The 17221-nt window shown below is 45.3% G+C and overlaps 1 protein-coding gene across 1 annotated transcript; it reads left to right on the plus strand.

Moving 5' to 3' along the window:
* The first annotated feature begins 4026 nt into the window (after nt 1-4026).
* Nucleotides 4027-16996, plus strand: LOC135520692 (cellular retinoic acid-binding protein 2-like). The gene is made up of 4 exons (XM_064946431.1): nt 4027-4525; nt 10318-10496; nt 15072-15188; nt 16354-16996. The coding sequence occupies exons 1-4, from the start codon at nt 4444-4446 to the stop codon at nt 16402-16404; spliced, it is 429 nt and encodes a 142-aa protein (XP_064802503.1). The 5' UTR covers nt 4027-4443; the 3' UTR covers nt 16405-16996.
* Nucleotides 16997-17221: the final 225 nt, after the last annotated feature.

Consider the following 17221-nt stretch of genomic DNA (forward strand, 5'->3'; position numbering starts at 1 on the left):
TCTACGTTTCTTGAATGGGGCATGTTTATTTAAGATGGTTAGGAAGGCATTTAAAAAAAATATCCAGGCATCCTCAACTGATGGGATGAGATCAATATCCTTCCAGGATACCCCAGCCAGGTAGATTAAAAAGGCCTGCTCGCTGAAGTGTTTCAGGGAGCGTTTTACAGTGATGAGTGGAGGTCGTTTGACCGCTGACCCATTATGGATGCAGGCAATGAGGCAGTGATCGCTGAGATCTTGGTTGAAGACAGCAGAGGAGTATTTAGAGTGCAAGTTGGTTAGGATGATATCTATGAGGGTGCCCGTGTTTAAGGCTTTGGGGAGGTACCTGGTAGGTTCATTGATAATTTGTGTGAGATTGAGGGCATCAAGTTTAGATTGTAGGATGGCTGGGGTGTTAAGCATGTTCCAGTTTAGGTCGCCTAGCAGCACGAGCTCTGAAGATAAATGGGGGGCAATCAGTTCACATATGGTGTCCAGAGCACAGCTGGGGGCAGAGGGTGGTCTATAGCAGGCGACAATGGTGAGAGACTTGTTTTTAGAGAGGTGAATTTTAAAAAGTAGAAGTTCAAATTGTTTGGGTACAGACCTGGATAGTAGGACAGAACTCTGCAGGCTATCTTTGCAGTAGATTGCAGCACCGCCCCCTTTGGCAGTTCTATCTTGTCTGAAAATGTTGTAGTTTGGAATTAAAATGTCAGAATTGTTGGTGGTCTTCCTAAGCCAGGATTCAGACACAGCTAGAACATCCGGGTTGGCAGAGTGTGCTAAAGCAGTGAATAGAACAAACTTAGGGAGGAGGCTTCTAATGTTAACATGCATGAAACCAAGGCTATTACGGTTACAGAAGTCGTCAAAAGAGAGCGCCTGGGGAATAGGAGTGGAGCAAGGCACTGTAGGGCCTGGATTCACCTCTACATCGCCAGAGGAACAGGGGAGGAGTAGAATAAGGGTGTGGCTAAAAGCAATAAGAATTGGTCGTCTAGAACGTCTGGAACAGAGAGTAAAAGGAGGTTTCTGAGGGAGATAAAATAGCATCAAGGTATAATGTACAGACAAAGGTATGGTAGGATGTGAATACAGTGGAGGTAAACCTAGGTATTGAGTGATGAAGAGAGAGATATTGTCTCTAGAAACATCATTGAAACCAGGAGATGTCATTGCATGTGTGGGTGGTGGAACTAATAGGTTGGATAAGGTATAGTGAGCAGGACTAGAGGCTCTACAGTGAAATAAGCCAATAAACACTAACCAGAACAGCAATGGACAAGGCATATTGACATTAAGGAGAGACATGCTTAGTCGAGTGATCAAAAGGGTCCAGTGAGTAGAGAGGTTGGTTGGGGGTCACGGCAATTTAGACAGCTAGCCAGGCCATCGGTAGCAAGCAAGCATAGGATGGAGGTCTGTTATTAGCCAGCTCTTGCGTTCCGTCAGTAGATTAGTTGGTAGAGGGGATTAATCCAAATCACACAACAACAACAAAAATAAAAACAATAGATATAGTTATAGAGGCCCAAGAAGAAAAAAAAAGTTATGAGTGACACGGAGAAAGAGACAAGAAGAAAGTACAAATGGAGAGATAGATGCATGGATAGATTAGAAAACTGATAAGTGTGGCTCATGACTCGTGTCTGCTGTTGGACAAGAGGAGGAACTTGTGTAGACATGCTGCAGTGTGTGTGTGTGTGTGTGTGTGTGTGTGTGTGTGTGTGTGTGTGTGTGTGTGTGTGTGTGTGTGTGTGTGTGTGTGTGTGTGTGTGTGTGTGTGTGTGTACGTGCGTACGTGCGTGCGTGTTTGCGTGTGCGTGTGCCGGGGGCAGCGGATGATGCATGTGGCGGCGTAGTGAGTCCAATATCACTCATCTCCAGCCATCATTGCCAATAGCTGAAACACAAGCAGCGCGCTTTGTTCACTTCAAATGAAACAACTCTCTATTCGAGGCGTTGGATTGTGTTCCTTGGACAGACGGCCTCTGCGTAAAAAGTGTATTACATTACCATATAGTTATATAAACGTACATTTGCAGATTGGATTACAACTCGGCGGCGATGGTAAAGTTTTCCCAGTGCGGTTAGCCAAAGTGTCTTTATCAGACGGATGTGGACATGTGTGAGGTGGTGTCTGTGGGGCTCTAAGGGCGTGTGGTTTCCGGGGATTGTGCCCCTTGGTTAATCCAGCGTGCAGTGTCGTGGATGGGATCATCCATCAAGAGTCAATAGTTAACGTCCCCTTTGTCCTGCAGTCATCCATCATACAGTGTGTGTCTTTATTAGAACCCTCCGTCCGACCCTGCGCCCCCCCCGACCCAGCACGAGCCCCGCCCGGAGCTCTGTGCCAAATAACCCCCCCCTCACTCTTCTCCCTCTCACCCCTTTCTTCCACCGAACAGCGGGGGGCAACACCAAAGGCACTGAGAGGCTACCGCTCCCTGCCCTTCTCTCCAACTCCTGCTCTCTCTCAATTCAAAGGGCTTTATTGGCATGGGAAACATATGTTCACATTGCCAAAGCAAGTGAAATAGACAAGAAACAAAAGTGAAATAAATAATTTTTAAAAATAACAGTAAACACACTCACAAAAGTTCTGAGGGAATAGAGACATTTTAAATGTCATATTATGGCTATATACAGTGTTGTCACGATGTGAAAATAGTACAAATGGGAAAATAAATAAACATAAATGAGTTTCATATATTGGTTGTATTTACAATGGTGTTTGTTCTTCATGGGTTGCACTTTTCTTGTGGCAACAGGTCACAAATCTTGCTGCTGTGATGCACACTGTGGTATTTCACCCAATAGGGAGTTTATCAAAATTGGATTTGTTTTGGAATTCTTTGTGGGTCTCAGTAATCTGAGCGAAATATGTGTATCTAATATGGTCATACATTTCGCAGGAGGTTAGGAAGTGCAGCTCAGTTTCCTCCTCATTTTGTGGACAGTGTGCACATAGCCTGTTTTTCTTTAGTGCCAGGTCTGCCTACAGCGGCCTTTCTCAATAACAAGACTATGCTCACTGAGTCTAAACATAGGCAAAGCTTTCCTTAAATTTGTGTCAGTCACAGTGGTCAGGTATTCTGCCATCTTTTTAGGGCCAAATAGCATTCGATTTGGTTAGTTTTTTTTGTTAATTATTTCCAATGTGTCAAGTAATTATACTTTTGTTTTCTCGTGATTTGGTTGGGTTTAATTGTGTTGCTGTCCTGAGGCTATGTGGGGTCTGTTTGTGTTAGTCTGTTTGTGTGTCTCAATTCAATTTAAGGGCTTTATTGGCATGGGAAACATATGTTTACATTGCCAAAGCAAGTGAAATAGACAATAAATAAAAATCTCTCTCTCTCAATTAAATTCGAAGGGCTTTATTGGCATGGGAAACATATGAAACACCTCTCATGTCTCTTTCTTGCTCTCTCGTATGTTTCTGCACGCGAGTCCGGTTAAATAGATAGCCCGCTGGTCGAGGCCAGTGGCTGTATCCTGTTACCACCTCTTTTATTTTTATGACACATCGCTGCGGCGCTGGGGGAAGAGGGTAGAGAAAAGAGAGAGGGAGTGAGGAAGAATGGAGAAGGGGGGGTGAGGTGAATTTGTGGGAAATATTCTCAACATTACAGCCAATCGCTGGCCCTCGATCATCTCCAAGAATTGACCCACCACCTGACTTCCTTGACACTCAACACTGCATCCATGCCAACGATAAATTGGCTAAATCCGAAACTGGCACTCAGAACAGTTTTTCCGGTTTCAATTACAGCACAATGGCTTCAACCACGAACCACATGTCTGACAAACACCACAAATTAAATAATATATTGCACCTCATAAAATAATGTTTCCAAGAGTTTTGCCCTTGTGCGCGTGCGTCTAGGGCGCGGTCACTCCATTGGCACATTAAAGGTGCGCGGGGATAAAGAGGCGTGACAAGTGGCTCAGCTGGGAGGTCCTGGAACGCACATGTTCTCTCCGGGCGTGGTTGTGGCGGGGCTTAGGAACCATAGGCGATTCCGGTTGGCTCCTGGACATGACAGACGTGGGTCGGGCATGTCTGAGTGTGAAAGTGGGCATGTTATCAGCGGTCAAAGGAAGAGGCTAGTTTTCCATTCCATCCATTCATAGCGCAACCGCTCATAACGTGCACTAACGCATAGGCGAGATAGGGATCAGCGAGAGAGAGACAGAGAGAGGGTTGGATTAGGGCATTGACAGCCCCGTCAGTCAAACAGTTGAGAGACACGGTCACAACCTGCTGAGGGGGCAAAGCTAACGGGACCGGAAAGTCTAAATCCAATCCAGATCACCTCACGGGTTAGGGAGAGGGGACCACCGACCACCTCGAGACCCCGCACTGATTGAAAAGAGGGCCGAGTTGGAGAGTAAAACAATCAGCTTTGAAAAAGAATTCAAATTGATCTATCCAGCCACCCTATACTCTGAACCATGGAGCGCAAAACCCCTGACTTCGCTGGTACCTGGAAGATGAAGAGCTCAGAGAACTTCGAGGAGCTTCTCAAAGCACTGGGTGAGTGATGGTAATGATGGTGGTGGTGATGATGGCGATGAAGGGGATGGTGGTAAATATTTGTGGTACATATATCCCTAACTTTATTCTAGCCTATTATTATAGCAGTTATTTAATTATTACTGATTGAATATAGCTATCTGAACACACACATATATTGGTCAGATACGTCTCTCTCTCGTTCTCTCTCTCTCTCTCTCACACACACACACACACACACACACACACACACACACACACACACACACACAATGGTTCATGCATGCACTTATTAATCAAACATGTGGTGCACTCTGTGCGTCGCGTGAGTGGGGGGTCTTTGTAATTCTGGCGATGCTTGCCCCCCCCCCCCCGCCCCCCAGCCAGCTTCATCCTTCTCTCCCCCTCCCCTCACTGCCTCGCTCCCCCAGCCAGCCTCCCCTCCCCCTCGCCTTACTCCGCCAGACAATGGAGACAAACGGCGGCACCTCTGTCCGTGTCTCCGCGCGGAGAAAAATAACATCACATCGTGCAAGTGTGCATGTGGGATCGGAAGAAGCAGACGCTTCAAAGAGAAGAGTCCGTTATGACGTGACAGTGCAGGCCATTTGGAATATTATCAGCCCGCATGTCGAAACTAAGAGCTGTTTCACTGTCATTTCATTCTCAACCTTAAAGCCCTCGCTCCACACCTGCAGCAGTTTGCATGGAACAAAAAGACAACGCCTGTTCATTTATCTAGCAGGGTGTGTGAGTGTCTGTCAGTGGTTGCCAATTTTATTATTTTTACTCAAATACAAGGGCATACCAGGAATATATGTATATCAACACATAAGCACATATGGGAGGGAGGATCGAGAGAGAGAGAAGCCTGTGTTCATGCGCAAAAGTGCAATATGTGTCTGTGTTATGAACTCGTTCTAAATGCCACCATTGTTCCTGCCGGAATAACCGGAGTCAGTGGCGCATCACCAGGCGCGCGCATTCCAATTTCCTGGTTTGACTGAGGCACCAATTAACATAAATCTGCTCTCCGTCTTTACCCATCATTACCCACGCGAGGGGTGTGTGTTAGGGGTAGCGTGCTGAGAGATAGAGAGGGGGGTGAGGTGGGGGCCAGAGGATAGAAAGGAAAAAGGGTCAAACAAAAGAAGAAAGAAAAGATGATGAAATGAAACTGACAGAGAGATAGGCCAGGGAGATGTGTGTGTGTGTGTGTGTGTGTGTGTGTGTGTGTGTGTGTGTGTGTGTGTGTGTGTGTGTGTGTGTGTGTGTGTGTGTGTGTGTGTGTGTGTGTGTGTGTGAGTGTGAGTGTGAGTGTGAAGGGAGGAGAAGGGGAGCTGTACCCATAAAAGGGAGGGACTGTATGTGAGGAAAGTAACTCAGACAGACAGACAGAGAGGAGAGGACACACACACACACACACACACACACGCAGGCGCAGGACATCCACAGACGCAGACGTGCACACAGACCTACTGGCATGGTGAGGAGCAGAAATATTTGGCCAGACTCTCTAGAGAGAACAGAGGCAACTCTATCTGCACACACTTGGATGCTAAAACACACACACACACACACACACACACACACACACACACACACACGGTAGTTCTCTAATGTACCTAGGTATTGGTGTGACTGACAGTGAGGAATGATCCCATGATCCTTTGGGTTTCATTAGAGGCTAGAGCGCGGCTGGATGCAACCTGTCACCACTCCTCCCTCATCCCTCCTCCCCCTCCTCCTCTGTCTACCCCGTTCCAAATGCTTCCTATGGCCTCTGCTCTTTGACCTTTAACCCTGACCGTCTGTGTGAGTGTGTGTGGTATGGGTGTGTGAGTGGGGGGTGGGTGTGTGAGTAATGTGTGGGTGTGTGAATAGTGTGTGTGGGTGTGTGAGTAGTGTGTGGGGTGTGGGTGTGTGAATATTGTGTGGCGTGTGGGTGTGTGAATAGTGTGTGTGGGTGTGTGAGTAGTGTGTGAGTTGGGTGTTTGTGAATAGTGTGTGTGGTGTGTTGGTGTGTGAGTAGTGTGTGTGGGGTGTGGGTGTGTGAATAGTGTGTGTGGGTGAGTGAATAGTGTGTATGGGGTGTGGGTGTGTGAGTAGTGTGTGGGTGTGTGAGTAGTGTGTGTGGGGTGTGGGTGTGTGAGTAGTGTGTGGGTGTGTGAGTAGTGTGTGTGGTATGGGTGTGTGAGTAGTGTGTGGGTGTGTGAATAGTGTGTGTGGGGTGTGGGTGTGTGAATAGTGTACATGGGGTGTGGGTGTGTGAGTGGGGTGTGGGTGTGTGAATAGTGTGTGTGGGGTGTGGGTGTGTGAGTAGTGTGTCGGTGTGTGAATAGTGTGTGGGGGGTGTGGGTGTGTGAATAGTGTGTGTGGGTGTGTGAATAGTGTGTATGGGGTGTGGGTGTGTGAGTAGTGTATGTGGGGTGTGGGTGTGTGAATAGTGTGTGTGGGGTGTGGGTGTGTGAATAGTGTGTGTGGGGTGTGTGTGAGTAGTGTATGTGGGGTGTGGGTGTGTGAATAGTGTGTGTGGGGTGTGTGAATAGTGTGTGTGGGGTGTGTGTGAGTAGTGTGTGGGGTGTGGGTGTGGGTGTGTGAGTAGTGTTTGGGGTGTGTGTGAGTAGTGTGTGGGGTGTGTGTGTGCGTGAGTAGTGTATGGAGTGTGGGTGTGTGTGAGTAGTGTGTGGGGTGTGGGTGTGTGTGAGTAGTGTGTGATGTGTGAGTAGTGTGTGGGGGGTGTGTGTGTGAGTAGTGTGAGTAGTGTGTGGGGTGTGAGTGTGTGAATAGTGTGCTGGGTGTGAGTGTGTGAGTAGTGTGTGGGGTGTGGGTGTGTGAGTAGTGTGTGGGGTGTGGGTGTGTGAGTAGTGTGTGGGGTGTGGGTGTGTGAGTAGTGTGTGGGGTGTGTGTGTGTGTGAGTAGTGTGTGTGAGTAGTGTGTGGGGTGTGGGTGTGTGAGTACTGTGTGTGGGGTGTCGGTGTGTGAATAGTGTGTGTGGGGTGTGGGTGTGTGAATAGTGTGTATGGGGTGTGGGTGTGTGAGTAATGTGTGGGTGTGAGAGTAGTGTGTATGGGGTGTGGGTGTGTGAGTAGTGTGTGTGGGGTGTGTGAGTTGTGTGTGTGGTATGGGTGTGTGAGTAGTGTGTGGGTGTGTGGATAGTGTGTGTGGGGTTTGGGTGTGTGAATAGTGTGTGGGGGTGTGGGTGTGTGAATAGTGTGTGTGGGTGTGTGAATAGTGTGTGTGGGGTGTGGGTGTGTGAATAGTGTGTGTGGTGTGTGTGTGTGAGTAGTGTGTGGGATGTGGGTGTGTGAGTAGTGCATGTGTGGGGTGTGTGTGTGAGTAGTGTGTGGGGTGTGAGTGTGTGAGTAGTGTGTGGGGTGTGGGTGTGTGTATATAGTGTGTGGTGTGGGTGTGGGTGCGTGTGAGTAGTGTGTGGTGTGTGGGTTTGTGAGTAGTGTGTGTGGGGTGTGTGTGTGAGTAGTGTGTGGGGTGTGAGTGTGTGGTGTGTGTGTGTGTGAGTAGTGTGTGGGATGTGGGTGTGTGAGTAGTGTGTGGGGTGTGGGGTGTGGGTGTGTGAATACTGTGTGTGGGGTGTGGGTGTGAGAGTAGTGTGTGGGGTGTGTGTGTGTGTGTGTGTGTGAGAGAGTAGTGTGTGGGGTGTGGGTGTGTGAGTAGTGTGTGGGGTGTGAGTGTGTGGTGTGTGTGTGTGTGAGTAGTGTGTGGGATGTGGGTGTGTGAGTAGTGTGTGGGGTGTGGGGTGTGGGTGTGTGAATACTGTGTGTGGGGTGTGGGTGTGAGAGTAGTGTGTGGGGTGTGTGTGTGTGTGTGTGTGAGAGTAGTGTGTGGGGTGTGGGTGTGTGAGTACTGTGTGTGGGGTGTGGGTGTGTGAGTAGTGTGTGTGTGAGTAGTGTGTGGGGTGTGGGTGTGTGAGTAGTGTGTGTGTGAGTAGTGTGTGGGTGTGTGAGTAGTGTGTGTGTGTGTGTGAGTAGTGTGTGTGTGTGTGTGTGGTCATCTTGTCAGGGTCCGACACTTCAAACTAATGTGGAAGACTAACACACAGAATCACTTCAGCTCCTTAGGTATTCAGCCAGTAACATTCTGTAGAACCAGCTCCCCGGTCCCTCCTGACCCAGGCTCTCCCAAATGCTCAGGACCCACTGGTTGGTTGTAGATGATTGTCACTGCAGACATTTTGTTGATTCATGACATTACACAAAGGTTTCAGAGGGTCACACGATAAACAATGTTTTGAAACCATTGCAAACTAGCATAATCGAGAAAACTTTAAGGTGTAGTTTGTTACAGAATCATTTTAAGTTCATACGTCAACTGCCAAAGTGATGTATGAGTCTCTTCATGCATATTGCTTGTGACAGTGCACATCCCTTTTCAGTGTGTGTGTGTGTGTGTTGGTACATACTGTATGTGACTGTGCGATTGTGCGACTGTGCGATTCTGTGTGTATATATTTACCCTCGGTGACAGGTGGGAATGTGTGTGAGGTGAGAAGTGGGAAATCCAACTCGCCGTGCAGACACACACTGACGCCTAGACACACACACTACTGCCGCCTCTCCCTTTTTTCCACAATTTTCTCTCTATCTCCTGCTCTATTTTTCCACTGTCACTATTTAGCTTTTTCTTTCTTTCTTTCTTTCTTTCTTTCTTTCTTTCTTTCTTTCTTTCTTTCTTTCTTTCTTTCTTTCTTTCTTTCTTTCTTTCTTTCTTTCTTTCTTTCTTTCTTTCTTTCATACTCTCCTCTTCTTCTTTCTCTCGTTTCAACCAGATGTATTTTTCTATCTCTCTGTCTTTCTATCCCGCTCATGCCCTCTTCTCCATCCCTCTCCGTTCTCCCTCCATCTCCCCTCACTCCCCCCTCTTTCCATCCATCCCTCCCTCTGCCCCTCTCTTCCTCCCTCTGTCCCTTCTGTTTCCTGACAGGAAGGTGTAACAGATTACTCTGTCCCCCGGGGCGACTCCAATAACTTCCCCCTCTCTCTGCACTCTGCCCTGCTGTCCCTCCACAAACACACACACACACACACACACACACACACACACACACACACACACACACACACACACACACACACACACACACACACACACACACACACACACACACACACACGCACGCACACACACACGCACACACGCACACACACGCGCGCGCACACGCACACGCACACACACAAATGCAAAACACACACACACGCTGATACAAACATACAAGCATAAATACACACACTCCCCCTCATTGTGGTGTCCAGGGTGTGTGTTGGCTTCTGTCTCTCTATCTGACAGGTGTTAGATGCCACTGCTCTATGCAGCATTGTGATGAGCAAGTGTTTAAGTTGGGATATGAGTCTGTGTGTGTGTGCATGTGAGAGTGAGTGTGCGCATGTGCATGTATGTCACGCACGCACGCACGCACGCACACACACACACACACTTATGCAAGCATATACACACACACATATATAGTGCCTTTTCACACCCCTTGACTTTTTCCACATTTTGTTGTGTTACAGCCTGAATTTAGATTTGAGTAAAACAGGTTTTTCCCTCTCCTTGCGGCGATACTACAGAACTTTAAATGTCCTTTGATTGAGTTGATTTATTGAATGCCAATGTATGTGCCTGTTTCTACAGTCTCACCATGCAAATAATGTCTGTGCTTGTGCCTGGAAATGTATTTACTCTGACCATGTGTTTGAGCAAGAGAGTGTGTAGCCTGTCTCTCTGTGTATCATTACTGTATTTTTCCTCCGTGTGTGTGTATGCTTGCATGTGTGTGTTTGTGCGTGTTCAAGGTGTGAACGTGATGCTGCGTAAGATAGCGGTGGCAGCAGCTTCCAAGCCGTCGGTGGAGATCACCCAGGAGGGAGAGACTCTGTCCATACGAACCTTCACCTCCGTCAGAACCACCCACGTCACCTTCACCGTGGGAGAGTCCTTCAACGAGGCCACGGTCGACGGACGCCCCTGCACGGTACACACACACACACACACACACACACAGTTATACAAGCATGTACACACACATATATATAGTGCCTTTCACACCCCTTGACTATTTCCACATTTTGTTGTGTTACAGCCTGAATTTAAAATGGATTACGTTTTCATTTTGTGTCACTGTCACCCAATATTCCATAGTGTCAAAGTAGAAGTATGTTTTTACAAATCTTTACAAATTAATTAAAACATACATCTGAAATGTATTGAGTCAATAAGTATTCAACCCCTTTGTTATGGCAAGACTAAATAAGTTCAGGAGTAAAAATATGCTTGACAATATGCTTGTCACATAATAATTTGAATGGACTCACTCTGCAATTATAGTGTTTGACTACCTCATCGCTGTAACCCACACATACAATTATCTATAAGGTCCCTAAGTCGAGCAGATAATTTCAACACAGATTCAACCACAAAGAACAGGGAGGTTCGCAAAGAAGGGCACCTATTGGTAGATGGGTAAAAAACAAACATTGAATAGCCCTGTGAGCATGGTGAAGTTATTAATTACACTTTGGATGGTGTATTACAGTTTTTTCCAACTGCTTACACAAGTTTTCAAAACTGTCTCCTTTTTTTCAAAACTCTAAACACAATTCCCAAAACTGCACACACAAAATGCAAAATGCCTCACATTTCCTTCAAAATGTAACACTGCATTCAAAATGCCATAAACACATGTCAGAATGAAGCATTTGCATCAAATGGCAAACACTGCTTTCATAATAGTACATTTTTGGATATACCATGTAAACACTGTTGTTCTAAATCTGAAGCTCTTTGGTCTTTCATAGGCTTATATCTACATTTCAATACAATGTTCTACAGTGAAAGTAATCAGCTGAGAGGTGTAACAAGTACACTGTAAACACCAATACAATGTTCTACAGTGAAAGTAATCAGCTGAGAGGTGTAACAAGTACACTGTAAACACCAATACAATGTTCTACAGTGAAAGTCATCTGCTGAGAGGGGTAACAAGTACACTGTAAACACCAATACAATGTTCTACAGTGAAAGTAATCAGCTGAGAGGTGTAACAAGTCCACTGTAAACACCAATGCAATGTAGAAACAGAAAATATGTATTAGGCCAAACATTACTGTTGTATACAGTAGCATACAACAAAACCATAAACATATGTAAGCCAAAAGTATATTCTTTAGAATACAGTAAAGAACACAATTGTTTGTGTGGCGTCCCAAGGGGGCAGTACAGGAATTGGAGGGGGGGGGCAGTCACCAGCGCTAAGCTACGCTTCATCTCTTCTCCGGCCTGAGTCTGGCCACGATACTTCGTCCACATCACAAGATAGGTTTTCTCTTGCCAAACATCGAGGGAAGAATCTCCTAGCATGGCGTATCCAACCTTGGACAGAGGCAAACTCTATGTCCCCACATAGACCATATTTACAATTGCAGTCTCTTGTACATCTGTAAACAAGCATCCTCGTCCTCCATGATGTCTTTGCCTTTCCACTCTGTACAGAATTCAAACATAGTATGTGTTCAGCATAGGAACTGTAAACAATGTACAACAAAATTTAGTACAGCATGATGACCAACCTCATTCATTCAATGTAGTACAGCATGAAAACCAACCTCATTCATTCAATGTAGTACAGCATGATGACCAACCTCATTCATTCAATGTAGTACAGCATGAAAACCAACCTCATTCATTCAATGTAGTACAGCATGATGACCAACCTCATTCATTCAATGCAGTGCAGCATGATAACCAACCTCATTCATTCAATGTAGTACAGCATGATAACCAACCTCATTCATTCAATGTAGTACAGCATGATAACCAACCTCATTCATTCAATGTAGTACAGCATGATAACCAACCTCATTCATTCAATGTAGTACAGCATGATAACCAACCTCATTCATTCAATGTAGTACAGCATGAAAACCAACCTCATTCATTCAATGTAGTACAGCATGATAACCAACCTCATTCATTCAATGTAGTACAGCATGATAACCAACCTCATTCATTCAATGTAGTACAGCATGATAACCAACCTCATTCATTCAATGTAGTACAGCATGATAACCAACCTCATTCATTCAATGTAGTACAGCATGATAACCAACCTCATTCATTCAATGCAGTGCATTAAATGGATGGCTTAGAGTTACAAATGTGAATGCAATATTATGCAGTCATACGTATTTTACAGTACATTACTGTAATGCTCAAATAGTCATTAGATAGTTGCATACCTGTTCTCATTTCTGAAGGTTTGAATTATGGACGCCACTGTAAATTGACTCAAATTGGGCTGGACTCTCAGTCCAGCCTCTCTCATGGTCAAACTATGGTTGATCCCATGATCAACAAATTTTGCCCTAATTTCATTAGAGATGCCTCTCCTTCCTTCCTTCTCTTCTTTGCCCTCGTCTTCTTCCTCTCCCTCCTACTCCTCTTGCTCTCTGTCCATTGTTGGCATCCATTGTTCAAAACAGGTCATCTGACCTTTGACCTATTTATAGGCCTATACTACAGTAAAGCAGTGATTGGTTAGTGATCAGTTAAGCTATTAGTGTTTGCACATGTGAGGAGTGTGTGTGTGACCTGGTGAATAAGTGTAGCATTTTGATTGGTTGTGTTTGGAAAAGGAAAGCAAGTCACTTCCTGTTAGATTTGTGTGTTTTAGGTTGAGAATTGTGTGTAGTATTTTGAAAAAAGTGTTTTATGTAATTGACAACTGAGTCAGAGGCTGAGAAATAGCTTATGGTTTTTCACATTTGGTGTGTAGTTTTGCACTTTGAGTGAGAGGTTTCAAAAATCGTGTGACATGAAAAGATTTTGTGTGTAAGCAGTTGGAAAAAATTGTAATACCCCCAGTCACTACAAAGATTCAGGCGTCCTGAAACTGCTCAGGGATTTCACCATGAGGCCAATGGTGACTTTAAAACAGTTAGAGTTTAATTGTCATGGGAAAGGACTAGGAGTAGTTTAGGATAAACAGAAACGGAATAAAGCTAAGTACAGGCAACATTCTATAGGAAAACCAGGTTCAGTCTGCTTTCCAACAGACACTGGGGGACAGATTCACCTTTCAGCAGGACAATAACCTAAAACACAAGGCCAAATATACACGGGAGTTCCTCACCAAGGCGACATTGAATGCTCCTGAGTAGCCTAGTTAAATCGTCTTGAGAATCTATGGCAAGACTTAACAATGGCTGTCTAGCAATGATCACCAACCAACTTGACAGAGGTTGAAGAATATTTTTAATTAATAATGTGTATATTTGTACAATCCAGGTGGGCAAAGCTCTTAGAGACTTACCCAGAAATACTGACAGCTGTAATCACTGTCAAAGGTGATTCCAACATGTATTGATTCAGGGGTGTGAGTACTTATGTAAATTACATATTTCTGTGAACGTTCAATACATTTGCAAAAACCTCTAAAAACATATTTTCACGGTGTCATTATGGGATGTTGTGTGTAGATGGGTGAGAAAAAAATCATATTAAATCCATTGAATTCAGACTGTAACACAACAAAATGTGGAATAAGTCAAGGGGTATAAATACTTTCTGAATATTGTATACATTATATACATCATTGTATACATCACACACACACACACACACACACACACACACACACACACACACACACACACCTCTGTACTCACATTCTTCTCTGTCCCACACCCTATCCAATGTCCCTAATGAAAGCCTCGACTCATGTTTGACCCCTAAGCTACAACTCCCCAGGTTTTATCTGTTAGGGGAAACCCAGACCTGTGGACTGTGGAGTGCTAGAGGGACTATGGGATATGATCCAGTGTTGGCTTGGTCTCTGCTTCCACTGGGTTGATCTATGCTTTTACTAATGCCTCTTTAAGGTCTACAGACTCTATTTAATTAGGCATTTCCCATATATTCACTGATACCATATGAAACCCCTCCCTTAGTCTCATAGGAACAATCTCACTGCACCATTCTCCACTTCTGTCACATCTGAACTCCCTCCCTCCCTCCCTCCCTCCCTCCCTCCCTCCCTCCCTCCCTCCCTCCCTCCCTCCCTCCCTCCCTCCCTCCCTCCGTCTTTCATTCTTGCCATGTGTAAGTCTCTATCAAACTCTCCCTCTGATGGCCTCTGCTTGGCTGTCTCCAGAGGAAACAGACAAACACCCAGAGCCTCTCTCTACTAACGATGAGCACATCACACATTATCATCTCCTAGATATTCCCCCTCTCCTTTCCTCCTTCTCTCTCCCCCCAGAGGCCATGCAATAGCATACACACTAGGTCACCTCCCTCTTTTTCTCTCACTCTTACCAATTATTGTTCTATCCATCCATCTATTCTCCACCTGCCCATCTGTCCAAAACATGACTTTCATCTCTCTGATGCTCATCTAACTGTATTGCATGTCTGTCTGTCTCTGTCTGTCTGTCTGTCTGTCTGTCTGTCTGTCTGTCTGTCTGTCTGTCTGTCTGTCTGTCTGTCTGTCTGTCTGTCTGTCTGTCTCTGTCTGTCTGTCTGTCTGTCTGTCTGTCTGTCTGTCTCACAGAGTCTTCCAAAGTGGGAGACAGACAGTAAGATCAGCTGTGAGCAGACTCTGCAGAAAGGGGAGGGACCTAAGACCGCCTGGACCCGAGAGATAACCAATGATGGCGAGCTCATCCTGGTAAGACTCTCTACTGGCTACCTGTCCTGTCAATCAACCACAGTTAGAGGCATTGTACTGTACAACCGTCCATTGATACATTTTGAACACAGTATGCTTGAGGACCTCAGTAATTTTCCTTCCACACAAATAAGGGAGGACTCACCTTATCCACTACCAATGTGTAACACCCATCTACTGGAGCCTACACACTGTGGGGCCAGGAAATTTTTCCATAATACAATAGTCATCCCTCCACTCCATTCAGATCAGTGTTAACGAGGGAGGGAGGGAGGGAGGGAGGGAGGGAGGGAGGGAGGGAGGGAGGGAGGGAGGGAGGGAGGGAGGGAGGGAGGGGAAGAGGGGAAGAGGGGAAGAGGGGAAGAGGGGAAGAGGGGAAGAGGAGGAAGATAAACCATTTAGGTCTACTGGAACCAGGGGTATAACTTTTAATTTCATTCTGAAATTGCATTTTTGTCCCCCCCAGTTTTATCATTGCAATGTGATAGAAAACGTGGCACCGGTGAGCTTTAGGACCATGCGGGTGCCTCCGAGCGGTCGGGTAGGCTGTTTGGAGTGTTTATCTGACTGATTTAGTTGTTGTTTTTTTAATACAAAAAGGTTATGTCCCGACCACTTCTAAAACCAAAGTTGCGCCCCTGACTGGAACGTATAGCTAATGAACATCATGTGTGCCACAGTGTGGAGTGACATGAAGCTGAAAATGAAAACTGCCACTCTGTAAAAGGACGCGTCGTTAGAGCGAACACAAGTGAACCCGTCAAACCAGAGACAACTCCCTCGTTTCCTGGAATCAGTTTGTTTTCCCATTTGTCAAGGACCATGAACAAATGCATCTGATGCATTGCACAATATGTGGTCTGTCTCTGATCATTCCATCTCTCATGCTGAGTGTTTGGCTTCTAATTCAATTAGTCAACTTAGATCTAAAATCGTATGGTTTCCATGGTAAAAAAGGCCAAAACGTTGTAATACAGAACCATAAGGAGTCGTTCAGGACACCTCTTGTTGGAAGAGACACAGTCACAGACAGGGACTGAACAGGATGGATTGAGACGGTGTTAATGTTGGATATGAATGCTTCTATTGAATACTGCACATCTTTATAAATTCCTTGGATATGAATACCTATATTAAATACATCTATAAATTCCTCTCATTCCAGACCATGAGTGCAGACGATGTGGTGTGCACCAGAGTCTACGTACGAGAGTGAAAGAGAAGACAACTCTTCATCCTTCCATCTCTCTCACCACTCACTCACTCCACAACCCCCCGGCCAGACGGTGCAGGGCGAAATCAGCTTGTAGAATCTAGTTTAACTCCAGTATATCTGTCACAAAGCCATGGGATTGAACCCAGTCTAGTTGACCTATATCTATTAAAGTCAGTCTTGCCAATGTTCTGTCCACTTACTCAGTGAGGTTGTTAACCTGAAATTGTGTCTTTTTCTGAGTCTTTGTACGTGCAAGGTTATTGATCCATGTGTGTGTATGTGTGTGTATGTATGTGTGTGTGTAGGTGCTAGTCAGTGGAGTAGGTCTAAGTGTGTGTATCAGTGTCTGACTATATGTGTAGTTGTGTAAATCGATGTATGAGCTCTTCCAGTTATAAGGTCTGTTACTTTGTGTCCTTTCTCTCTCTCCTTCTCTCTTCCCTCTTATCTCTAAGTCCATAAAGTTGTATATTTATTACACTAGATCTGATACCGTGTTGCTATGGTTTTTACTTTGTCTCTTTTATATAAAATCTGATCATAGGAAATGATGCTTTCTATGGGAAGACAATAAAACACCATGTTGACTCCATACGGTTTGGGTTTTTGGTAACACACACATCTTGACATGCACATGAACGCATGCTCGCACACTTACTTACACACACAGTTGCTCACACACACAAACAGTACCGATGTAGGATCTTAATTTGAGCCAGTTTGCTACAGTAGGAAAATAATCCTGCAGAAACAGGAAATGTGAATTATTATCTGGATTATGACTAATAGTTGGTACATTTTTCATAAGGAAAAATCA

This window comes from Oncorhynchus masou, chromosome 29 (assembly GCF_036934945.1).
Source record: "Oncorhynchus masou masou isolate Uvic2021 chromosome 29, UVic_Omas_1.1, whole genome shotgun sequence".
Classification (NCBI taxonomy): Eukaryota; Metazoa; Chordata; class Actinopteri; order Salmoniformes; family Salmonidae; genus Oncorhynchus; species Oncorhynchus masou.